At 43.3% G+C, this 26,343-nt stretch overlaps 3 protein-coding genes across 5 annotated transcripts in view; all 3 read left to right on the forward strand.

The window, feature by feature from the left end:
* The first annotated feature begins 2,287 nt into the window (after positions 1-2,287).
* Positions 2,288-26,343, forward strand: part of LOC126481292 (synaptic vesicle membrane protein VAT-1 homolog) — an 87,746-nt gene continuing 63,690 nt past the window's right edge. The window contains exon 1 of the mRNA XM_050104934.1: positions 2,288-2,308. The gene's annotated coding sequence lies outside the window, so the exon portion shown is untranslated. The remainder of the gene's footprint in view (positions 2,309-26,343) is intronic.
* Positions 3,812-26,343, forward strand: part of LOC126481290 (synaptic vesicle membrane protein VAT-1 homolog) — a 58,796-nt gene continuing 36,264 nt past the window's right edge. The window contains exons 1-5 of one of the 3 annotated variants that reach the window (XM_050104929.1): positions 3,812-3,873; positions 4,523-4,597; positions 5,461-5,652; positions 5,724-5,934; positions 10,144-10,401. In XM_050104929.1, the coding sequence (XP_049960886.1) occupies positions 3,835-3,873; positions 4,523-4,597; positions 5,461-5,652; positions 5,724-5,934; positions 10,144-10,401 (775 nt within the window). In that variant the 5' untranslated portion in view covers positions 3,812-3,834. The remainder of the gene's footprint in view (positions 3,874-4,522; positions 4,598-5,460; positions 5,653-5,723; positions 5,935-10,143; positions 10,402-26,343) is intronic. The other 2 variants (XM_050104931.1, XM_050104932.1) reach the window with 2 other exon arrangements.
* LOC126481293 (uncharacterized) lies at positions 13,989-14,604 on the forward strand. Its single transcript, XM_050104935.1, has 2 exons — positions 13,989-14,204; positions 14,278-14,604. The coding sequence occupies exons 1-2, from the start codon at positions 14,007-14,009 to the stop codon at positions 14,551-14,553; spliced, it is 474 nt and encodes a 157-aa protein (XP_049960892.1). The 5' UTR covers positions 13,989-14,006; the 3' UTR covers positions 14,554-14,604.

Here is a 26,343-nt window from a genome sequence, read left to right on the forward strand (position 1 = left end):
TCAGGACGTTTTGATTTAAATGTCTTTGAAGCTGCCATTTAGGTTGAATAGCTATTTCCCATCTTTTACATCCGTACTTCTGTCCCAGACATATTCGCCTTTTCTGTGTGTGACCCAATCAGTTTTCATTCTGGTTGCCAACCTTATACTCTAGCATAATTTTGATATTTAACTGTCATAGCCTGGCAACCGATGCAGATTTTTGTTGACTCGTGCAACGACTAACTCGTTATATGTCTATTTAGTGTCATGTTGCTTGTATCGTGGCAACGGGTAAAGCTTTCACAAAACAAGACGACGACCATTAATTACATGTATTCGTCTATCTTCTTACAAAATATGAACCGATTCACACGAGTTTGAAACACAAAGGTGGCGCGAGTAAAAACACAATAAAATGCCGTCTTTTTGGCACGTGAAACCCGAATGAAACTATATTTTTGAAGGCGAGATAGCAGTTTTATCCTAAGTATGCACTTTCTCTTTACTTGACTTATTTTGAACCGTTTACTCGCATTCAGTTCACGCAAGGAGTTTTACGTGCTACATTTAGCTTGACTTTAAACCAACGCATCTTGACAACAGACACAAATAACTGAATAAAAAATCCCGTTTGGCTCTTCTTTTATCTACCTTCGTGCTAAGTCTGAACGGATTCGTACGAGTTTGAGATATAAGAGTGGCGCGTTTCAAAACCTCCCACAAAAATGTGGTTCTCTCTTTTTTTTATTTTCTTTTTCTTTTGCACTAAAAATCCAAACGAAGCAAGATTTTTTCCAGCTGCTAAAACTTATCTTAGCCCAAGGTCCGATACACCGGTAGCTGTATACTTCTGGTATACTTCCTACTCATATGAGTAGGCATCGATACTTTGATGGCATGGGAACATCCCTAGTCTCCACAGACTTACTAAAGCGGTGTGCACAGTGACGTAACCTGAAGAGGTAGATCTTAGTGTCGTTAACTTCGCTACAACCCATTCTTCCGGAGAGATGATTTTTATGCATATGAAACCTGTTACTTGCATTAGATTGTAATCGAACGGGTACCGCCAGTGAAATAATAGACTACTAAGCAAATGCAGCACACCTGTAATTTATAAAGTGCGACAGGCAATTTCAACAAAATAGCTCAGAAAAAATACGTTCCACCAGCAAGTCGCTGATTGCAGTAGACTCGAAATATCCCGAAGCGGGAAATAAACAGTACTTTACTCCGATTTTGTCTATGAAACTATTAGCCATACTCAAATGAAAATATATGGTGCCAGAAACGTTCAATTCTCCAACATCTACGATGTGTATATGCAGACTGAAGGTATGAATGAAAATTTGTACCAAGTCTGGGATTCGAACCCGGGTTCCCTGATCACTAGGCACATGCAATAAGCAGTACGCCACCCTATCTATGCATCTTCGAATTATCTGAAACATCGATGTGTCTTTATATAGAGAATCAAAAGCCGTTTCTATTTTTTCCTACGTCCCAAGTTTCTGACTTGAACTTCCTAAATATACGCTGAAGGAAGATATGAGCTGTATGGCAACCTTTAAGCTACCAGGTTTAACTGACAACTTCATTTGGCTAACAGATAACATACAATTATTCGGCAGACTGAAATCGAACAGGATCGTTTATTCAAATAATGAATATTCTCATTGAGACACAGTTCCTAACACACAGTGCACTACACTAGTACGTAAAATTCTGTCATATAACTTAGTATGATGCACTGTACAATAGCAACAAAGTCTCAGTACACTGTTTTAGTAAAGTAAAATGTGTTGTGTTAGATCTGTGTGGTCAAAAGATGATTATTTACTGAAACTAACTAACAGCTTAATGACGAATTCAGGTTAACGTTAATTATCAGCATCAAAACTGAGCATTATAGCCTGCCATTTCTTGTAGAGCTTTCACCCTATTCTGCAATCCTAAAAGCACAAACATATTCATTACAGGATTGCAGATGTTATCCCTTTTTGATGATTACTGCTCTTTAAAGCAACAGATACTTCCCATGCACTATGGAAGGTGGATGCAAAAAATACAGTAGGAATTCCGTGCCCAATCACAGTGGAATCGGTCATCTTCTACACGGGCGTTGGCAGCACATACCCAGCTGTACCCTGGGTCACTTCCTCTGCGCTAGAGGGCAGTTGCCTTGTTTTTACAGGTAACTCAGTTTTCCGTCACATGACTGCTCGTCGTCGAATCACCGTAGCCCGGACACGCCCAGTATGCACGATATATAAAGGCACACGCGGAAAAATTTCTCTGCAGTTGCGTCTTAGTGCACAGTTCCACTGTAAGTAATATTTTCGATGTACCGTAATGTCTTGGTTTTGTTATGATCGGCTCTTATGATGGAGTGTATAGGCTAGTCCTTGAAATTTTAAGGTTACTTAAGAAACTGGATTAGTGGTATTTTGGGTTAGAAGCGCGTAAAATGACGAAGTATGGCTATATTTTACTGTAAGCCTAATGCAGCAGTAAGAAAAAGTTACTGAAAGCGTTCACTCGTTGTTAATCGTGAAAGTACTCTACAATAGTAGAAGGCGTTTAGGTGTAACGGTAAATGTTCAGGATTATCATTAAAAATGTTCAGCTTTCTGAAATCGTGTTAATACGGTGTTTAGACACAGTTGTTATGATTCTGACTTTTTCAAATGATGCAGAGATAAATTTTTTTCTGGGAAATTCTTCACGTGCTACGATAGTTAAATGCAAGGGGCTGGATTTGAGTTGAGGTTCAGCTCGCAGTGTTCCATTAGGCAGCTTCCCGATATCATAGCTGTGCAGCGAAAGAGTCATTGATGTGCTTATCTCGGTGATAGAAAATTAAAAAAACTGGTTGTATTCATAACTGACAACGGAATTTTGCCACACTATTCGTGGCTTCATTTTCCTGGCGATGAACGAACCTCAGTCTTCTAAAGGAGAAAACTTTCTTCTCCCTAGGCTACTTTATTCTTTAATTGGAGGGCTAGATGGCTACGATCGTGTGGCCATTTTAAAGTGGTACAGAACAATCTTTAGTCAGGATATAAAAATCCTACACCCGTACATCATACAAAAGGCCAAAGCATCATTGCAAATTGTGTGCTGATATGTTTTATATTATGAAGACAACGAATGTTTCACAGGCACCACTTTAAAAATTCAAGACTCGCACTAGCAAGTCTTAACGAAATAAGACTGATAAACGAATAAAACAGCGTTGAGTGGAAGAAGAAATGGCTTTGTTTAGCATTGCTACGCGATCTCGATCTTGTTCACGCTTAGTATTAGAGCAAAATGACATTTTACCAAAAACCTGAAACGCAGATGGAAAACTAGTAAAGAGGAATAAGTTAGTTATTTCTCTAACTGAAAGAATAACCTAGTTAATCAGGTACACACTGAGTGTGACTTGTGTATTGGATCATAGTACTAAAATATAGGAAACTTTGTCAGACAGGACAACGACCTTCAGCCACAAATCGTTTTATTTTCTTTTTGGAATCGTTTCGTTTATTTTTAGTTGTAGACGTACGGTTCTGGAGAATATTTGTGTGCAAATACACATTTCAAATGTGGTGTGCCTTCGGCGGGTAATGATCTTGCTATTAGGGGACTGTTCAAAACCGCCTTTACGGCTTTGGGTAGCTAAAATTCAACCCGCTTTCTGGGACAGGGTCCATGGTACATAACTTTCTAAAGCCGTAATTGGTGGAACACACAACATTTATGCCCACAAACCATGAGGCTGCAAAGCTCATACGCAGAATGTAATAGGTTCTTCGCCATTACTTACACTGACTGGTTTGTTTTTCTAGGTGATTACCGGGAACCATGGATCTGCTTCCTCTGCAGTTTACCGCGCCTACTGTGGTAAGGCACCGTGACTTTAACAATATAGAATATTTTCACTTAAAATACTATGCCAGAGAAGTTTAATATCGGTTATTCATTGATGGTATTTAGTTGCTTCCGCAACATTCCGTTGTGGATAATTTAATGTAGCATCTCCACGTGTGTTGGATGGCTTAACGTTGTGTAATGCTGACGTACTAGTCAAAAATGATAGTGTAGAATCTAGAGCTCGTATCTAGACAACCTACAGGGCAATTTAACTGCGTCTCGAGCCGCCTGCAACAAGGTTTAACACTTGTTGGTGTGGTACTGTCGTAGGTAGTTTCACTGCTTCATAAAACTTTCAAAACATATGTAATGTAGAAATAGGCTACGGTTAAGATTGTGTTTAAGCTGACTTTAAAGAAATTTAAGGTTTATCTATGGACCACGTCCTTTAGGTTCGGACGGAATAATCGGTATTAGCTTCGCCGACGCATTTTGGCTTCCATTTTTTTTTTTCTCAGTGTATGTGTAGAACATATACGGACCTCTGATTCCTTAATAAAATGGAGGCGAAACGTCCTAATAGAACACCTTCGTTCAGTTGCAGGCGGTTCGACTATAAAAATATTTAATGTATTTAAATTGTTGTTTGCAAATAGTGATATAAGAAAAATGTTGGCAGATTCCTTCAACTGACCTCACACGTCCGGTACCGTCAGTCACACTAACAGCGCATGGCAGTATCAGCAGAATAAAGGTAAACCAACGTATCGTATTTCCATTAAATAGTAAAATGTTCCTTCTGCCACATACGAGTTTATGTAATGAGCTGCCTTTCAAGAACCGTAGATACTAAATGGACTCTATACTCTGCTCCTCAACGAGTTACTGTCTCCTTAAAACGAATAGGAAAAAGCGTAAATCAGCGCTGTGGCAAAACAGTTTGTCCTCAGACGCAATACTTCAATTGTGGCATAATTGGCGACATGTTGTGTTGGTAATAACTTGTATTTTTTACAGGGACTTAGCACTCATAGGATACAGCTTCGCTTCTCAAGGAGCTGCCGTGCTGTTTACCACAGTTTTATTCAAATGTTGCCTGTTCAGACCTCATCACTGTAGCCTCTCACTAACCTTCAAAATGAGAACCCTCCTGTATCGAAATGAAATGCGGGCAAGTGTGAATTTTCCAACTTTACAACTGCACAGTAAAAGTGAGATGGCGATAGTTGTCTGATTGCTGCTGCGATGAATGAGCCGTAGCTTAATCTGCTTGAAGCACAAACCCAATAATTTCCATCGCTGCTTCCCCGTAATCGCCTTGTATTCGGGCACAGTAAATTACTGTTTCCGAATGTCTTCATAGAAAATGACTCCCAGGAGCTAAGCACGAAACTTTTCTGCCCACTAAAGACAGAGCAACAGTATTGACCCTGTTACCTACGTATTTTCTTGGCTGATTCTTCCACAAAACACTTGCTACGTCTTTATAGACAAGATAGTACTAAGCTTTCCTACTTCTGCAAATAACCTGAATTTGAGGCCCTGTTAACCTCCAAATGTTTAAACGAATGTCTAATCGTGATAGGCTCGAAATACAGTTGCATATTCGTGTTGCAGGTAACAGAGGCGCCACTGCAGAAAGATATTTGCGACGACCACGTCGAAGTTGAAGTCCATTACTGTGGCCTGAACTTCACAGACCATTACTTGCGCTTGGGTATAATAAGGAACAGACTCTTCCCGGTTATCATGGGCAGTGAATGTTCCGGCATCGTAACACGTGTGGGCAAAGCAGTCACCGATCTGCAGGTAAGACACGTTCTCTCCAGCACTTCTTTAGTTTTCCGGAATAAAGCTAATGTTCTGATTCTTTGTTACAGGCGGGCCAGAAAGTGCTCTGTCTGCAAATGCAAGGTGGTCTGTTTAGGCATGTTGTCCACGTCCAACGCAAGTACTGCTTTCTGCTGCCGGAAGATATTGGCCTAAAAGATGCCGTCAGTCTTGGTCTAAACTTCGTTGTGGCCCACTTCTGCCTGTATAAATTCGGATGCCTTGCGAACGCGGAGAAAGTATTTATGCAGTCGGTCGCAGGTAAACTGTAATTACATGATTTAATTTTCACTATGCTCATTCTCGTACACTAGCGCAACTTTTTATTCTATTTTCGATAACGTAACGTGGGAAGTGTGTCACTTCCATACAGCATTTGCGATGTTGTCCACTACGCACAAGAGGTGGCTACACTGGTAGTAAGGGCTGTGTGGCGTGGACTGTGCGGTTGTTTAGGTTAGACAGTCTCGTTTCGACGAGGATCGGCCTAGCAGTAGTCGGGATTGTAGTTGTAAATTGTCGTGGCTGTGTTGAAAACGTGCCAGAGCTTTAAGCGCTGATAGAAAGCAGTGAAGCTGAAATTGTTATACGAACAGAAAGCTGGAGGTAAACTATGCCGAAATTTTTAGAGGCGCAAACAGTCTTCAGAAAGGGTGGATTAAATAAAGTAGGTGATGGTGTGTTTGTCTCTCTTGGTAGTAGGTATCTCCTGCGAATTACTACGGGTATAGGTTATCCTCAACAGCCGTACCAAAAAATACTTGGCTCCTTGCACTGACCCGCCGCCCCCCCCCCCCCCCCCCAGCTCAGATGATCCAGTAGCTGGAAAGTTCAAAGAAAACTCGAACCTCATTACAAATAAGTACCCCACTCAAGCAGTTATAATTGCTGGAGACTGCAATCTGCTCTCGATTTGTTGGCGAAAATAAATGTTCGAAGCCGATGGTAGATAGAAACCATTTTCCGAAACCGTACTAAATACTTTCTCTGAGAATTACTTGGAACAATTAGTTCGTGGGCCCCCACGAATTGTAAATGGTAGCGAAAACACGCTTGACCTCTTAGCCACAAATAATCCTGATGTAATAGAGCGTCATGACGGATACAGGGATCAGTGAACACAAGGTCATTGTAGAGGCGTAGAAGCGTATCAACCCAAAACCACTAAAAATAAATGCAAAATATATCTATTTAAAACAGCAGATAAAAATTCGCTTGATGCATTCCTAAGAATGAGTCTCCATTCCTTCTAAGCTAATTATGTCACCGTAGACCACGTATGGCTCAAATTCAAAAATACAGTATCGACAGCAATATATTCATATTGCATAAGTTAATAAGCGACGGGACTGATACACCGTGGTACACAAATCGTCAGAACACTGTTGCAGAAGCAACGAAAAAAGCATGCCAAATCCAGAAATACGCAGAATCCTAAGACTAGCTGAGTTTCACGGAAGCTCGAAATTTAGTGCGGGCGTCAACGCGAGATGCTTTCAATAGTTTCTACAACGAAAGTCTCAAAATATTGTAGGAAACCTAGAGATTCTGGTCGTATGTAAAGTACACCAGTGGCAAAAGTCGCTACCGTCACCGCGCGATAGCGATGGAAATGTTTCGGATGATGGTGCCACTAAAGCGGAGTTATTAAATAGTTTACCGTGGTTTCTTCACGGGAGAAGACTAATTAAATATTCCAGAATTCGAAACCAGAACAGCTGTTGACATGTGACCAAAGTAGACATCTTAGGTGTTGCGAAACTACTCATATCACTTAACAAAGGCAAGTCTTCCGATCCAGATGGTATACCAGTCAGGTTTCTTTCAGAGTATGCAGACACAATAGCGCCTTTCTTAGCAATCACATACAACCGCTCACTTGACGAAAGGTCTGTTCCTAAATACTGGAAAGTAGCATGGGTCACACCAATATTCAAGAATGGAAAGAGGAGTAGCCCATTGAATTACAGACCCACATCACTGACCTCAATTCGCAGTAGGATTTTGGAGCTTACACTGTACTCGAACATCATGAATCGCTTTGAAGAAAATCTCTTGATACATAACAAACACGGATTCAGAAAATACCACTCTTGTGCAACACAGCTAGCTCTTAATTCCCATGAAGTAATTACCGCTGTCAAGGGATCTCAGATCGATTTCATACTCAGAGAAAGCTTTTGATACCGTTCCCCACAAGCGACTATTGATAAAATAGCGTGCATATGGAGTATCGTCTCATTTGTGACTGGATTCGTGATTTCCTATCAGTGGTCACAGTTCGTAGTGATAGACGGTAAATCCAGTAGATCAGAAGTGATATCTGGCGTTCCGTAAGGTAGTGTCATAGGCCCTCTGCTGTTCCTGTTATACATAAATGATCTAGTTGGTAATCTGAGCAGCCCCCTTATACTTTTACCAGATGACGCTGTAATTTACCGTCTAGTAAAATCATCAGACGATCAGTTCCAATTAAAAATAAACTAGAGAATTTCTGTATGGTGCGAAAAGTGGCAATTATCACTAAACGAAAGTTCGGGGTCATCCACATGGGTACTAAAAGAAATCCGATTAATTTGGAGTACACGATAAATCGCACGAATCTAAGGGCTGTCAGTTCGACTAAATACCTAGGAATTACAATTACGAGCAACTTAAATTGGAAAGACCACGTAGATAATAGTGTGGGGAAGGCGAAACACTGTGCTTTGTTGGTAGAACACTTAGAAGATGCAAGAAACAGCATACATTAAACTTGTCCGTCCGTCCGTCCGTCCGTCCGTCCGTCCGTCCTCTGTTGGAATACTACTGCGCGGTATGGGATCCTTAACGGGTTGGATTGACGGAGGACATCGAAAAAGTGCACAGAAGCGCAGCCCGTTTCGTGTTACCGCGCAACAGGGGTGAGTGTCACTGATATGATACGCTAGTTGCGGTGGCAGTCACTGCAACGAAGGCGGTTTCCTTCGCGACGCAATCTAATTGCGAAATTTCAATTACCAGCTTTCTTTTCCGAATGCGAAAATATTTTGACAGCCGCCTACATAGGGAGAAATGATCATAAAATAAGAAATCGGAGCTCGAGCGGAAAGATTTAGGTGTTCCTTTTCCCTCGCGCCATTCGAGAGGAGTGGTAGAGAAGTAGTATGAAAATGATTTGATGAACCCTCTGCCAGGCACTTAAGTGTGAACTGCAGAGTAACCGTGTGGATGTTGTCACACCCAAACACCTGCCGTAGCGTAACAGTAGAACGACATTCTCGTATGACGTCGAACATAAATTAACTGGGACAAAGAGGATACGGGTATTCTTTTTCCGTCCTCGTTGACAACACAACAGAAAACTGGACTAGCAACCACGATGAAGCTGCCAGCTCACAAAATACAACTTCTATGTGGGAATTTGACACGTTGTCCAACATTACGTTAGACTGCACCGAAATTTTCAGTCCATCGTAACCGGTAGTGTCACAAACCTACCACCTGTAGCCACCGAGAATTTCAGCTGTAATTTATACGGACTCAATATTCATAGACCGCAGCAGTCGTCAGGTAAAAGGACTAGAGACTGCGCATGGCAGTAGTTGCACGGCCGCAACAATTTGAGCAAACAGGCTGGTAGTGCCAAAATGTTAATCAGTTCACTTACGTGTTGAAAATGTATAGGTCCACCAAATTACAAGAAAAGGAATATCAAATGGAGACAGTGTTTCTGGTGTAATGATCGTTGGGTGGTGAATTAGGACTACTGAAAAGTTTTGTAACTACCATTTCTAGAGCATTGTAGAAAGTGGTAAATTTGAGATTAGGGATCACTGTCCTTTTGACAAGGCAAGAGTACCATGTAAACACACTGCTTAGAAATTTAGTACTGTTCTCTTCGTATAATTGTCTAAGATTTTAGCTAACTAGCATCCACACATGGGTGCACGGTTACGCGAAAATTGTGGGAGAGCTTTATTTTCTAAATTTGGGTGAGCTGATGTTAACGATATGCTTTAAGTAAAATTAGGTGCACTGGATGTAGGAAACTGCGTGTAATGAACGTAGCATTTTTGATAATTCAAATAACGTTAATGACACTGATTGAAAATGGTCTTGGACGCTGCCGGCAACATGGGACGGACATTAAGCACACACACGGTTTAATGGACTGAGCGACAGGATGTGCTGAAATACCTGCCTTGAATCCTAAGGCAGGTATGCAGGACTCGCACTTGTCCAGCATTGCACCCACACATCAGCTTAGCGACTTCAGTATGGAATATTCGGATGTAAATAGCGGTAAGACAAATAAGAATCCTACAACCAGCTGCAAAACAAAATTAGAACCTCTGGTGCTCTTGGGGCCAGGTCTGGCATACTCAAAATTTGCTACTCAATACTTAATTGTATTACTTCAGCTCACTGGCGCTGAAGTCAGTTTTTAGTATCTTCGTTACTTCGATATAAATTCCCGTCTCATTTCAGGTGGTGTAGGCACGGCACTCATCCAGCTTGCTCAGACAGTGGACAATGTCGAAGTTGTAGGAACAGCTTCTGAGTCAAAGCACGAAAAGCTCCGTTCTCTTGGCGTGAAGCGGGTATTCCGTCATGATGAAAACTATGAAAATGAAATATTGCAAGATTACCCTGAAGGTGTTGATATCGTGGTAAACACCGATGGTGGAAGCGATCTTGAGAAGTGCCTAAAAATTCTCAAACCTGTCGGGAAGTTGGTACTGCTAGGTAAGTAAAAAGAAACATTGCAGTAACAATCGTGTTGCCTCTTGCTACATTTAGAAGCTATTCTATGAAAGTAGCTCACATGCCAGAATGTTTCACTCCATCTCCTGGTCTGGTGCAGGTCTGCTGTAGAAAAACTTATTTACAGTATCGGTGAAATGCTTTCTTGCATTAGTCTTAATTTAAGAAGTAACACACGTCGCTAGTCCTTATTGTCGTTGAGAGGCCAGTGAACTGCCACTGGTATGACGTTGGCTGTGCTGTAATAGCGATAAAGGGATATCGATGCAGCCAGGGAGCAGCTGAAATTTCATAAATTAGGACGGAAGCTACGGGGACAGTTTCTCCTTAGACTAGTTTCATGCTGCTATTGTAGTCTTTCCATCTCTGCGTAACGTTCCTCAACTCTCTATGGCCTGTTCGTGTTTGTCTTAAACTGCCCCTGATTTATAAATTCCGTACCTTTCGGCTCTGTCGTGACAGCTCCTCGCCTTTCCGTCTGATAAGGGGTATCCATGGACTTGCATCTATGTTTTTAGATGCTTCGTGTTTCCTGTCCACTTGCCAAAATTCTCGGGCAGTAACAGATTTCAAACGCCAAAAATGTTTTCCCTACTTACGAAGCTCGCATAAATAGATCCACAGCTCTTTGACAAAAAGCTTTGTCTAGGCCAGTCGGCGACTAATATCTAGTCAGGCGTAATTATAAAGGGGTTTTTAAACTGTAGAAAGTGCTCCCAAATTTGATTTTTAAAGTCCGGCCAGGATGAAATAATTAAAATTAACGTATTGTTACAACCCATCGCTTTAGAACAAAACTTCGGTGAAAAATTAAAATACCAGGAAGAGTGGTTTCGTTACATCCATTCGGAGGCGTCCATATTTATGTAATTAATCGTAGACCAAATATGCGAAACAGGGAACGTGTCAAATAGATGATTTTGTTAAGGGCGCTCGTACTAGGCAGGAATGGAAAATCTTGCCCTACTGAGTAGGGCACGTACCACCTTGTGAAATAGTTAAAATGTGATACTGTTCATTCGGAAATTGGTTTGTGATAGCGTGACGTAGCAACTCGTCTAGAGAAGGGTGCTGCGTACTCTTCAGTTACGACATGGACAGCGCCGAAAAGTCTTTAAAACAGTGTGACGATGGTAACGTAGCCTCCACGGGGCATGTGATGACTTGCCTAACTCTAGTATTGTTCAGACGTGGGCTGAAGCGTGGTAACTTTACTAAGTTAAACCATAAAATGACTACAGGTCGAAAGTGTACTGGTGAATAGTCGAAGGCAACAAGAGTAGTCTGGCCAGTATAGAAAGATGGTGGTCCAATGGCGGTGGAAAGCAGTGTGAACCTTCCTCAGCCTGTTCTAAATTAGAAGTGCGTGATAGATGCTGCTACCGTGTCCGCTGGCATTAATTTCCTCCTACTGCAGCAATAGTACGCTGGAACCATCGTGCCCAGGTTGCGGCACCCACTCCCCAATAATTGGGGAAGAGTTGTGATACTGATACACCAGGACGGTGCCGGTACGAAGTACTGTCCAGATCATGCCACAATCCAGGACAAGGCTCAGCCACATTTGGCGTGATACGTGGAAGCCTTTGCTGAAGAAAAATGCAGAAATGTTCGTTCTTCTAGCCTGATTCTCGAGGAATATATTTTGGCTCCGTTGAGATCCATGTGTGTGCAGGCTCTTCGCAGGATCTAACGTTCCACACCAAACTGAGTTCAAAGTTAATTTGCAGTCGGAAAAAACTACCTGCAAAGCTAGTGTGTAGATATTAATCATTCAATAATTAGATGGGTCGGGTTAAACTATGTAACTCACTGTAACATATTCAAGGAAGACCTATATTCTGCTAGCAGTCTTGCTGTGTGTGGCGGAGGGCACTAAATTTATCGTTTGGCTGTCGTAGCCGCGAATGATTAGTGAGCAGCATGGCTGGTAAGCCTGTGTGGACGCGACTCCCTAATTTTACATTTGTAATTTTCAGCGAGAGATACACATTAGGAAGCAGTATATTGGTTGACTCGTTTAAAAGCGTTCGCCCTCTAAATCTGCACAAGAAATATTTTATCCTGCAGCATCTGCCACCGGAGTCGACTGAGAATCTGATGGCTTCGTCTTATATGAACGTGCAAAGAAACGCTGTTTCCCTTTGGATTTTCTCTTTACTCTGCCAGGCGTATGAGGTATGGGTCAGACCTAGTCACTAATGTACTCGTATCGGTTGACTAGGGCTTACTAAATACAGTAACTTCAAAATTGTTCAGGAGCACTGTCTTTTATTTCGGACATGAAGACTCGGCTACCAAAATTTCCCTACAAGAGGTCGGCCGAAGTTGCGCAGGACGACGGTTCAAACCCCCGTCCGGCCATCCTGATTCAGGTTCTCCATATCCCTAAACAGCTTCAGGCAAATGCCAGGATGGTGCCTTCGAAAGGACAAGGGTCTCCCCCCCCCCCCCCCCTCTTTCCCCACCCTTCCGTTATCCGGTGGGACCCATACCCTCACTGCTTGGTCCACTCCTCCCAAGCCACCCAACAACTCGGCAACCCTTCTCCCAAAGACTGGGTAACCCTTGGAGTACCAGTGGTTTCCGCTTGATCACCGTCTTTCGTAGTACCAGTACTTTTAGAGCGAAACAGCCGATGCTGTTGTAAGAGACAGTTAAGGGCACAATGAAGTACTTCTACGAACGTAGTACATCGTAGCAGTCACTTACAGCGTTCCGAGATACAGAGCGCGCGAATATCTTGCTATGCGACAGCAACATAGTCGTTTCTTATGGTGATCATCCTGAGGTCGACACGGAATGGAAGTAGGTCTAAAATAGCTGTAATGCAAATCTGAGTACGTACTACAGCTTTGATTCTGAAATGCTACCTCTGGAGTAGCAAGCAAAATAAAATACTAACAGATTTTAGATGCATTTCTGCTTATTAAGGACTATAATCTGCTTAAAGCGTTTTCATGGCAGTAACGAGAAGTGGAATTGTCGAAGCAAAATGCGAATTTGGTTTGAAATATATCCTGTAAAAATTCTGGGTGATTGACGACTATCAGTCGTTCACCCAAGTGTTTCTTCACGTTCGCAGTTCCTTCTTGTATACGATGTTAACGATACGAAAAGGTACTTCGTGAAAAAATTCTTCTGTATCGTTGAGATCCAAAGGGTAAAGGAAAAATAATCGTACAAGAGATAAACCTCAACCTGGGGAACAAAAAGTAGTTTCGAGCATGAAATGAAGTACTGAAAAGACTACTCGGCAAGTTTCTCTTTCACTAGTTGGTCGCTAGGACCAAGCAAATTACCGTTGGCCTGCCCTTTATCCCTAGTGTCCTTCTAGGAGTATGTGCAAGGATTCTTTCCGTTGCTTTGGCAACTTGTTCGGAACTAGTTGTTTGTAGCCCCGTGTTTGGCTTTCCTGCTTCATCGCCGGCGTGATAAGTTGAAAGCGTGCGCTGTTGCTTAAAAAATTAGATGTAGTTAGGCTGCAAGCATTCATGCTGTATGCTTTTCTAACGTAGTTCGTTAATGACTTCTTTTCAGGGTCGAACAGCACAGCTACATGCTCAAAATATACATCATGGGGGTTAATGCGACCTAAATGGGATAGCGGATCGGTCTCCTCTGCGGATGTAGTTAGTAAAAACTACTGCATAGCAGGAGTGAACATTGGCATATGGTTAGACCTTCATCCGGAGGCAGTGCAGCGATCTCTCAATGAAATATTTAAGCTGTATTCCAGTGCCAAAATACAGCCCTGTATTCACGCTGTTCTGCCCTTCGAAAATGTGAGTACACTGCGCTAAGTATTTATAAACTTCATAGGAAAAAGTCTCCTCTGTAACATTTGGATACTTGCAGGTGGCTGAAGGCATAACGCAACTATGCAGCCGTGAGAACTTCGGGAAAGTGATTCTGGAGGTCAAGCAGAAGGCAGCTGAGACACCAGCTGTGGAAGTTCAAACTGCGGTAGAGCCACAGCCAACAACAGCAGTGGAGGAGGCAAAAGAAGCTGACCCAGAAGTGCAGAAGGAAGACTCCGCGTCTCCTGCGGAACCAACGGTGGTCGAACCCCCTCAAGTGGAACAAGCAGAAGAGACTGTTGCAGAGGATAAGACTGATGTCAGCGCTCCTTGATAAGGCGCTGCTGGGAATTTCAGGCTATATGGTGCCGTCAGTACAAATACTTCAGCAACAATTTTATGGTTTTAATGGCTCTCCGTGGTAAAACTTTCAACAGTAGCAATTGCATATTACCCGGTGCTGTAAACTTATAAAGCCAAATGGCATTTTTAATTAAGTTAAATAATAAACAAAAGTTGAGCAGCGAGTTACTCATTCAATGTGTGAAACACCCCACAAACCTCTCAGGTACTGAACATGACCTACAGATCTGTACCGGTTCTCCGAAGGTAAAACATGTCAAACTTTAGGCAAAGTAATTTTAACTTGTAAAGCCAGCTAAGTTACCTTGAGTGTGCGAAACAGGTAAATGGATGACACCATGCGAATGCTGGGTCCTTCAGAATTTTCACATCTCGTTCGTGGTGATACAACCATGTAGATCATGCTACCTCCCTTTGTCCAACTACATCCATTTCTGTGTCTGTTCTCCATCTTTCAGACATTCTTCTGAGATACCGCAAGATTTTTCCGATTACTTTCTTGGTGGACTGTACGTTGCACATAACAAATTTTAAAGAATATCCGTTGCTTTAAAAGTTTAGTCTTAAAAAAAAAAAAATTAATGGGAATGCTTTACGCCTTCCCATAGCATCCTTCAACCTTTCCTGTACAATGATACAGGGGTGTCCAAACTTACGAGAATGGAGTACTGTTTTGGCAATTAGTCGAACGAGAAAGTAGGAGTATTCTGCAACGTCATTACTCAAAATTTCAGGCCGCGCAGCCTATAGTTTTAAGCTCATTGGAGAGGCACCTACTTCCTGGTACACTCACTAAATTATGAGTCTGGGAATCTTAGCTAAAATGATTATTTTTAAGCGAAAATATTTACCGTTACTGCTTAAAACAAGTAAACCTCGTTTACCTACCTCATATACTCAATTTTTCACCTTGTTAATTGTGTAAACAAAACCTCAAGCTGAGAGGTATTAAAGCTCTTGCGGGTTTATTCGTGTTCATATAGTACAATCAGTAATGCTGTCCCACTTCTTAGCGTCTGGCATTTGAACTGAAGGCTCTACGTCGTATCATGTTCTTGAACATCTTCCTTCATGTTACGTTTCTCTTCCAATCATTCGACATTCCAGTTATCTTCTACCCATTCCTCATTCCTTCAAGTTTCCCTTGATAAATAGGATTGTGTGGACATCTACCTTGATTCCAGAATTGCAGACTCGCCCCTTTTTAAGATGGATACTGGCACTATCAAATTTGTACTGGCAGTACAAGGCATGCGGGAGTAAAACGCATTCAGGTTTACTTTCGCTTAATTTCACTAGAAAGCGAAGGGAAACAAGACCTCTGGAGTCGAAAAGTAAGACTACATAACGTGTCGCAACGGACTGTAGTGGTCACAAGAGGTTAGGCCTTCAATTAGCGTCGTGACGCTCTTTCAGAGCAGAACGATAGAGGTCGAAAGACATAACGAAAAACTTCCATCGGCTAGAACTGTTCACAGCTGAAGTGTCTTTGAAGATGTAACACGTCTATTTATTCTCTTTTGCTCGGGCAGTCTTTCCCATAAATGTTAGCATGCCACACATTTACTCTCTTTTAATGGCACTGGTTTAGGAAGAGTTATACAGTACAACGTGCTAGACCAGATTCACTTTGATATACTACGGAAGATTTTATTATTCAGGTTAATCATTCGTTACTGCCCAGCCATTCAGTTTTTTAAATCCTTGAAATTATTTTGAGCCATAAGGAACTACACAGAACACGCTGACAACCGCGTGGCCACAGCGAAACCCCACACCTAAAGCAAATCTTTATTAAATCTCTTCATATTACTTTGTACGTGATAAACCTCATACGTCCGTTCTGAAGGCTTCGTTTCCCTCTCAGTATCATTTTTCCAGGAAAACGTCAATCTGCGATATGTTTCCGAAGTAAGTGTAGTTTCCTTTTCAAATTCATATACCTGCACGGTTAAATTTGTTGGGCTGTCTCATATAAGCATTCAAAATATTATCCTGTTCCATGAAGATGAGATGCTAGGACAGCTTATCTGCACATGTAATACTCCACCCCATCTTTTGTTCCGCCCACATTGTTTGAGCCACAAGTCCTTCCTCTAAGGTATTAAGAAAATAGGGTACTGTACCAACCTTGTATCTGGAGTCAGCATTCGGTTACTAATGCAATTCCACTAATAACCCGTTATCGCCACACGACTTCCGTATCCGTCCAGGCTGCGGCAAGTAACGGCAGCAAAAACGGTAACTTGTAGGTGTCCTGCACCGGCCGTCGCATGTGACGCGCCAACTGCCCCATAGCCACTAACCCGGATCTCAACAAATGTCTGCAGTAACCGTGCACCGATGCAGGTGATCTCGTAGCTCGTTACAAAGGGGCGGAACAGGCTGCCGAGTCTTGGAGCGCTGTGCGGATACGTGGTAGCGGATCGGTGCTGCTGTAAAGGAAGCCTGATTCTTTGATACCATGTGACGTAGTTGGACTTTGTCAGGTCTTAAGTACAATTATCCACTAGAATAATCAACCATTCTGAACGTGGAAACTTGGTTACAATGATACACCTCAACTGTTGGCTTTTCACTTACGTTAATGTATGGTAATATTTAATACGCTTGTATGACTAAATAAGTCTGATAAAGTAATACTGCCTTGATATCAGTGGACAGAGGCAAGTGTCAATGAAAATACAAAATGGTATCTGTAAAAGCTGCTCCTGCTTCCCCAAAATGATTGTGGTAAACACACTTCCCCTGAATAAGCACACGTGTAGTAACGTTTATGTAACACACAATCACAATGGCATTCCTGTAGTTACTTAGATAAGTTATTCTTGTATTGACTACATGGTGGAGTCACAATGGGCTTTCTTGTGTAAAATTAAGAATGTTTTAGCTCCTTTAAACACGTTAAACATGTTGGCGTCTGTACAGTTAGTTTTTCAGTTTTTTGTAGAAAGTGATTTAACTGGGAAATAACCAAACAGCCATAAAAACTGAGATTTTTATTTTCGCAACCAGTTTCGGCGATTCCGTGTGCCATCTTCAGGCCGCATATGCACCACATTTATACATCAGTTTCTGGAAGTCGTGAGGTTGTGTTTCAGGTGCCTACGAAGAGTTGTTGTCAAGTCTTCCAAGGAAGCATTTGAAATATGAAATCAAGGTTGCTAGTAACTGGTGCATAAATGAGGTGCATATACGGCCTGAAGATGCCACACTGAATTGCCGAAACTGGTTGTGATATTTTAATGACTTTTCAAATTGCGGTGCTGTTTGGCCGGCCGCGGTGGCCGAGCGGTTCTAGGCGCTTCAGTCCGGAACCACGCGACTGCTACGATCGCAGGTTCGAATCCTGCCTCGGGCCATGGATGTGTGTGATGTCCTTAGGTTAGCTAGGTTTAAGTAGTTCTGAGTTCCAGGGGACTGATGACCTCAGATGTTAAGTCCCATAGTGCTCAGAGCCATTTGAACCATTATTTTTCTGCTGTTTGGCGTTTTTCCTTGTTAAGTTATTTGACAAACCGCTGTCCGCGTCCACAGTGGATCAGCAGAGATCGTGTAAATTAATGACTATGAAAGATTCCCTTTTCGGGTATGCAATCGTGTCAGTCAATTTTTGTTAATGTTGACTTGAAATCTTATCTTCATAAAAAAATTTAAATCGCATAGTTGCAGATGGGCGTTGAAGTAAATATTCCACTTACTACTTTGCTGTCAAGTTAGATTACGCTGGGACAAAACATTCCACCTGGAGAAATTTCTGAAATGGAGAATAAAGTCGAATATATGATGGGCGTTCAATAAGTAATCCAATGGTTTTCTGAAAGCAGGTTGCTTTTATTCAGGATTCTAACACACCATGTTATTCGTAATCTTTTGACTACAAAAACATATTTTTCAACGTAGTCTCCGCTCAGTGTGGCAGCATTATGCCAGCTTACTGCAGGGCTTCTTTGCTGGAATCGACGTCGAAGCCAAGTTAGTTTGCATTTTTTGTGGCGACAAACACGCTGAAGCCGTTTCTTCAATTTCCTGAGTGTAGCACAATATACTTGTGCCGATAGTTGCAGCATAGAGAACATCATCTTTAGTCCCCCGAGACCGTCGCCATGATTTTATCGGCTGAGGCAGCAGCTTCAACTTTTTCTTCGGAGAAGACGTGCTTTGGCACCTCTGAAATGACTGCCATTTTGTTTTCCTGTTTGAGCTGAAGAACCCGTTTCATCGTCTGTGACGATGTGCGACAAAAACTGTCACCATCAGCCTCGTAATGTCCAAGTAATTTCACACATATGGTCCTCCTTTGCTAAAGCTCTAATGTTAGGCGGCAAGGAATCGAATGAGCACAACCTTAGAGTACTCAAACTGGTGGACGAGTGTTGGTACCAACAGAGACGTCCAGTTAAGTAGTGAGATGTTTGATCGTGATGAGTCGTCTCGAACGCGTGTGTACACACGTTCCAGCATTTCAGAGATCACAGGTACGTGCGGGCAGACTGTTTGCGGGAAATCAGACAAGATTGCGTGACGTTGTTGCGATGACAGAACCCTCGCACGACTCTTCATGCTTTTAACTGCCAGGTCTCCGTAGACATTCTGCAAGCGCCTATGAATATCTGCGACGCTCTGATTTTCTGCCAGAATAGTCGGTGACAGCTCTGTTCGGAATACACCTCCGTTGGAGATGTAGTTTTGAGGGCGGCGTATAGTGCCGTCAACTATCGAAACTTGACACTATAGGGACTGAAGCGGGAACATTCCACGATGTCCCACAACATTCAGCATTTTTGGACCTAAAATGGCCGCGGGGATAAAGTGTTGCATTGTTTATTGAAAGACCGTCGTATTTGTTCTGTTCTGGCTTCACTGTTGTTACATGAACAACAATGGGCATTTAATATCTATATCTACTGTTTGTTCTAGTTCCTATAACTAATTGAATTTATGTATTTCCTGCAGCGTCACATGTGTGCCAGTAAGAATATAAACCTACTTAATATGCCTTGTTCTTCGAGCTAGCCCCGAAGAACATGCCCCTGGCACTGGGCAGGCCACGACGTTATTAATCGCTGCAGTACCTAATCTAATTTCCTATAACTAATTCCTACAAACTAACTTATCCTACGTCATATTCGGTGTGTCATAGTCGGTGGTTGGTCCCTGCTCCCCCTAGTCCTGTACATGGCGGATTCCAACTCGGGTGGAGTTGGCCAGTCCACGCACAGGCGGTATGGGACCAGGGCTCTAGGTCACAATCGGTAATAATTATTTCCTTGCTCTTACTGTATCTCTTAAATATTCGGTTAAGACTTTTCGAGATACCTCGTTTGCCAAGGTGTTTAGTGTCTGAAAGGTCTCCTCACGTCTAAGCAGTTGATACGTGTCATGGTTAGGAAGTCTGTCTCGTAGTGTATTTGCAACATCATTGAAGAGAGGGCATTCGTAAACAACATGTTCGGGTGTACCCTCCGGATCGCCACAGTCGCACGCTGGTGTCGCCCTTTTCCCAAATCGACATAAGTATGTCGGGTAGGGTCCATGGCCAGTGAGGAAGTGAATCAGACCTCGTGTAGGCTCGAAGTACTTCATACCCAAACGTTCCCTCACATCAGGTAGGAACTGGAAGGTTCGTCGTCCAGCCTCTTCTACAGCCCAGGTCTCCTGCCAAAGTTCTTCCCCTCTTATCCTTATATCTCTTTTGTCGCCCAATCTGATACCCATAATATCTACAATCTTTTCATAATTTTCCCTTTCGGCCCAGTACCAGGCCGCTTGTTCCCTTATTTTGATGTCCAGGGGGCAGAGCCCCATTATGACTAACAGGGCCCCCCCTGGAGATGTTCTGTAGGCACCCACAGCTCTTAGTAGCATGCTTCTCTGGACCCTTCTCACTGCCATGGCGGGCACCACCCTCGTGAGCCTGTGTGCCCAGACTCCCGAGCCGTAACCCACGACTGAAGTTAAGATGCTGTTGTGGTATAGTCTAATTAAGTGTGACGGAAGGTGGAATCTTTTATGACCTATTGAGATGAGATTGTTTAGTATCTGAAGGGCTCTCTGGGTGACGGTATCAATGTGCTTGCCGAAACTCCACCTCTCATCAATGATGACTCCTAAGTAGCGTGTCTCACGTCGTCTAAGAACTGGTGAACCGTCTATTCTGACAGTCGGATTTCTAATGAGATGTCCTTTTAGCAGGAGGTAAGTAGATTTGCTGGGCGATATCGTCATTTTTGTCGCGTGGCACCACTGTTGGAGTTTGTCTAGTGCTGTCTCTATCTTTGGTTCTATGTCTTCGCGGCTGCGGCCGCCAACCAACAGGAGGAGGTCATCCGCATAGGCTGTCACCTCTAGCACCTCTTCACTCTGTTGTAAGCTATCTAGCAAAGGCTCCATATGGATGTCCCAGAAGAGGGGTCCTAAGACGGAGCCTTGGGGACATCCTTTGGTGATTGTCTTGCCAACTCTTTCGCTAGAGGATGATAGCCAGACCTCCCGATCCTCACAATAGCTCCTCAGGCAACCATATAGCGGCCCTGGACACTCTTTCTCCCGCAAGCAGGAGAAGAGCGAAGGCCACCACAGGTTGTCGAAGGCGCCACTGATGGCAACCATGATGCCAACCACGTATTTGTGCAGGGTCGAGCCACAGACCTCGGCCGCCAGGGCGATTGCATCAGATGCCGACCGCCCCGGCCTGAACCCGAACTGCCTGTCACTCATCCCGCACAACACCCGGTGTGCTGTCAGTCTGTCAGCCAGCAGTTTTTCCAATAATTTGCCAAATATATACAGCAGGCAAATCGGCCTGTAGGATTTCGTTTCTGCGGGATCCTTGTCTGGTCCTTTCTTTATGATGACTACATGTGCCATTTTCCATCACTTAGGGATCTTACGCTGTCTGAGGCATTCATTGTACAGATGTGTTAGTGGTGCAGTCAGCTGGGGCGCCAGAAACTGCACCACCTCCGCCACAATGCCGTCTGGCCCAGGTGCTTTTCCTCTTTGCAGAGATCTTATGTGGGTTGCTACCTCCTCTTCTGAGAAGGGGTAGACCGCCGTCTCATTGGTGTATATTTCTCGGTCTTGATCTCTGAGTTGCTGCTGCCTCTCTGTTTCCCCATCCGCATTGTCGTCAGGCAGCAGGGAGTGGAGGAGGACCCCCGCAGTCTCCTGCCAGGACTCCGTCATCCTATCCCCGTACCTGACTGTGGATAATTCCAGAGGAGAGCGGATTTTTTCTCTAACTAGCTTATAAGGGAGTCCCCATGGGTCCGTGACTAGCTGGTTGAGCACGAAGTTTTCCCAGCTTCTCATTCTGACTTCCCGTAGTTCCTTTTGGAACTTTCGCTTTTCCTCCCTGTACAGCAGCTGCCACCTTTGTCGTTCCTGCCAGACGACACTGCGCTGATAGTACCTCCTCAGCCTTCTGACAGACTGACGCAGTTCACTTAGTTCGGCAGACCATGGTGACGGTGAGGCCGCCATGGCCCTCCTCCTAGTAGGTACGGCTGCCCTCACCGCTCTTGTCACTGCGTTCACCAGTTCCCCCGCCCTCTGATCTACGTCCATGTCTAAGTGCATGTCGTCTTCCGGTAATGGAGGAATGTCACACTCCCTCGCTAGGCGTTCCCAATCGGTTCTTTTATAATTTAGTTGTGTTTCCCACCCCGTGGCCCAGTGGCACTCTCTTTCTCCTATGGTAAAAGTTATCAGATTGTGGTCGCTTGTGGTGGCATTCTCTACAACTCTCCAATTTTGAAGGTTATTGGCTGTATTCGGAGTTACAAGAGTGATGTCTATGTTTGTGCCCTGTCCTCCACCTGCAGCGTAGGTGGGAGGATTGCCGGGTCTGTTGGCCACCACAAGTTGTGATGCCATAATAAATTCTTCAACCTTTTCACCATTCGCATCTCTTGTGCCACTGTACCACAGGGGGGATTTTGCATTAATGTCGGCAGTTATTATGACTTTTCTTCCCCGCAACGTCGTGGAAACTCTCGCTAGGTGGTCTATATGAGTTTCTATATTATCCCCATACTGAAAATACATATTAATGAGAGTTATAATTCCTGTAGGGGATTGAAGCTCCACGACGTCGCAGTGGCTAGTTGTGAACTGCGAGAGTGTTGTGACTCTCAAGAGTTTGTTAGTGATTATAATTGCTGCCTTCGGGTCATGCCCTCTACTGACTATTTGCCAGCTTGCAACAGCAAAAGCTATTTTCCCAGCTAGGGAGTATGGCTCCTGTAGACAGAGTACATCAAGTCTCCTCTCCTCCACCTCCCTTCGGAGCTCTTGCATTACGAGTCTGCTGTTGTGTGTGTTAAGCTGTCCTATAGTAATTTTTGTCATTATGGGTAGTATGTATGTATTCGGTCATGTGGCCAGGTCTTACTCCAATCAAATGCAATTCGTCCATGTGCCACTACTGATTGTTGATAAATGTCGTCAAGGTCGAATTTCTCTCCTCGTCTTTCGATTGCTTTCTTGAGCAGGTCTCGCAAGGCTCCAAAGTCGGTGGGGAGATTCACCGATTTCAGCTGGATTCTGTCGACAGCCTCCATAACCGGAAAGGTTATTTTTTTGCCGTCCTCATGTCCTACTCGGACCACATGTCGTAAGGCATTGTATTCCTATATCCATTGTTGGAAAATCAGTTTGTATAGCCATGTCCTTTGTTTCAGTTTTGATGACTCCCGTAAGCGACCTCAAAAAGTCCTTGAATCTATTTGCCCGCATGGCATCTCTCCTCCTTTTGCTCGGGGACTTTCGCTTTGGCATCCTGTTCGGTATACTGGGCTCAGCCATAATCAGTCCTGGAGATCAGTCTTTGCTCCAGCATTCTGTATGTGGGGCAGTTTCTACCGGTGGTTCCACAAGACTTTTTTCCTCGGATCTTACACGGTATGCAAACTGTTGCCGCCTTGCAGTCTTTGCGGCTATGACCTTTCTCCCCGCACTTGGTGCACGCCGGCTCCCTGGTGCACAGCCTTAGGATGTGATCCAGGTCACCACAGTTGTGGCAACGAGGTACCACGACATAGTCTCTTGTATTGATGGCATGGAAACCAACATACAGTCTGCCCATTGTTGTTACATTTTTCCACATCGGCGCCGATACTTCGGCGACGTGATGAACAACATCACGACCCCGCGGACCAGTCTTAAATTTCAACTTAAAGTTGTTCTTGAATTCATCTTCTTTCATTTTGTCAAAGTTCTGTAACCTAATTGTTTCTTCTAATTCTTCATTCGTCATAATTGCAGGTACGTCATATAATATGACGAGAGGGTTTCTTTTTCTCGGTGGTTCACATTTGACCATTGTTCTTTACTGACATTTATCTTTATATAAAGTCTGCTGCGGAAAATTTTTGTTCCAATGTTAACAGACCCCGCTGCGCCGAAAATAACGGATGCCACCAGAGATGTTAACAGCTTCCTCACCACCTTCAGCTATCAGAGGAGCTGTTGATCAGTTATTCTGTGGTCAACAGGAAGCTGCTAAGATGACGATGAGTAGTCGCGAAAATGAGCAAATTAATTGTAAAAGAGCTGTCAGTTACCACTGCCGCTCAGGGCGGGAGCCGTCTTGCTGTGTACACTTTGCCGACAAAACTTTTTGAAACTCTATAGAGGAAAAATGTATGGCATATGCCGGACTGAAATACGGCCACAGCTTGGAGCGCAATAATGTACGCTCAGATAACGATGAGCTCTAAATGACTGGCGTCGGGTTATTACTGTTTTACTATTAAATCTAACGTACGCTTCGATCCTCGAAGTAATTGCTTTTAATAAATACTCATGCTGTTCAGTCCAAGTCCACAAACATGGAAGTCCAGTCACTTTTTATAAATACAGTCTGTACAACCACTGTAATTCAATCCGACCTATTTCTCCTTGTCAAAATAATTCGTTTCTTCGTATTTCGAACATTCACAGTTTATATTAGAGTTTTGCGATGACTACTGGACTCCTCTCGTGCTTTTGATGTCTCATTTCGTCGCCTTGATATATCTTCTTCATTGATCTTCTGTTGAATAAGCAGTACTTGAATCTTGTCGCTTCTGTCTTCTCTTCTGCTTTGCTATTTTTTTTTTAATAGCATCTTCTTAAATTCTGGTATTTTAGCACAACAGTGATGCCATAATTTGCCGGCTACTTCTTCATTTCGCCCGTTTCTGCAGGCTCAGATTGCTTTCACTGTCTCCGTATTATATTCTCCACATTTCACATACCGAGTTTGTTTCTTTTCCGCAAGATTATCACTGTTTTCCTCGAAAGAAACGCCACGCGCGATCCTCCTGTCTTCACTGTCATGTTTCAGCTGCAACTGTTCCTTTACCTTTGTCATTTTCCCTCTCAACTAAAATTTACAGATTTTTGTCTCTTCTTCTGGACCAAAATACTGTTTTACGTTAAAACTACATAGACTTGCACAGAACACGACATATTTGAAGAGTAGATTGAATTCATTTCTATATAAAAAAAAGTTAATGATGTACAAAAGTACGTTGTTAGTTTGTTAGGGGGATAAATGTCCGTCACAGCCCGTCTCATATTACCACCTCGTGTGCCTTCGTACCTTGTCAGTCATCCAACTTCTGTACTGATTTAACTTAAAAAGAAAAGGCCGATGACATATACATGCAACATGGTTGTTTATCTAAAGGCAGCTGCATCTATCGGTAGCTGTAATGTAAAGAGACGAGCATTAAAAATTCCGTATGTAGGTGTCACAGTATCTAGACATGCCATGAGCACTTTCCTGCCATTCCTTAATATGCATACAAATAACCGTACTGATGTGTTAAATTCAGGTCGATAGCACATAGTGAAATATAGGTTTGCCGTGGCGTATTCTGAACAAACACTCTCCGCCATAGATAATAAACGACTAATATCGAACATCAACTTTCAGATCGGTAGCTAATGCTGCAAAGTAGCCAGTAAGCCCCCTTTGTAGCAGTGAGACGAGCCGGCAGTCAAATTGTGGACCGAGAAGAGACTAGTGTCTGCGGGTCGATGGTAAGACGGGCACCACGACGCCAGAAGTGTACAAACTGTTCCTTCCTTCCCTGCCTCCCTGCCTCCCTGCCACCCTGCCTCCCTGCCTCCCTGCCTCCCTGCCTCCCTCACTCCCTCACTCCCTCCCCCCCTCCCGGACGCTGTCTTCGCTGCAACCAGTCCAACAGCTCAACCTGTCGCAACGGAAACTCGAGAGAAATGGGTACCGAAATAAGGTGGGTAAAGCAGACCAGCTTGCGGTAGCCGAAGTCGGACAAATTGTAGGTAAAAATAATGGCTATTAGCTACACATAATTGACCATCTACATAATTCGCAGTCAGCTGCACAAAAGGAACTGTACGCATGTATTCCCTTCCTAGGAAGTACCTCACACCAAAATGGCAATCTTTTCAAGAGCACAAGAGTATAAATAGGTTTTCACAGCAATAACACTGTGCAACAATACATTACCCACGGCAACAAAACCACCAGACTAGGCCTAGAAAAATCAGGAATTTACAAGATTTGTGACAACTGAACAGCTTTTATATTTGACAGACTGACAGACGCTTCGTTATAAGATACTGTGTACAAATTAACGCATTAAAACTAAAAATTTAAATAAATCTGCAATAGCCACTCACGTAAATGGAAAATTTTATTAACTGTGACACTTCCGATTGAAAGTTTATATTTTACAATATGGACTCTCATTAATCACGACTTGCGGATATTACGTACCACTAACAA

This window comes from Schistocerca serialis, chromosome 5 (assembly GCF_023864345.2).
Source record: "Schistocerca serialis cubense isolate TAMUIC-IGC-003099 chromosome 5, iqSchSeri2.2, whole genome shotgun sequence".
Taxonomy (NCBI): Eukaryota; Metazoa; Arthropoda; class Insecta; order Orthoptera; family Acrididae; genus Schistocerca; species Schistocerca serialis.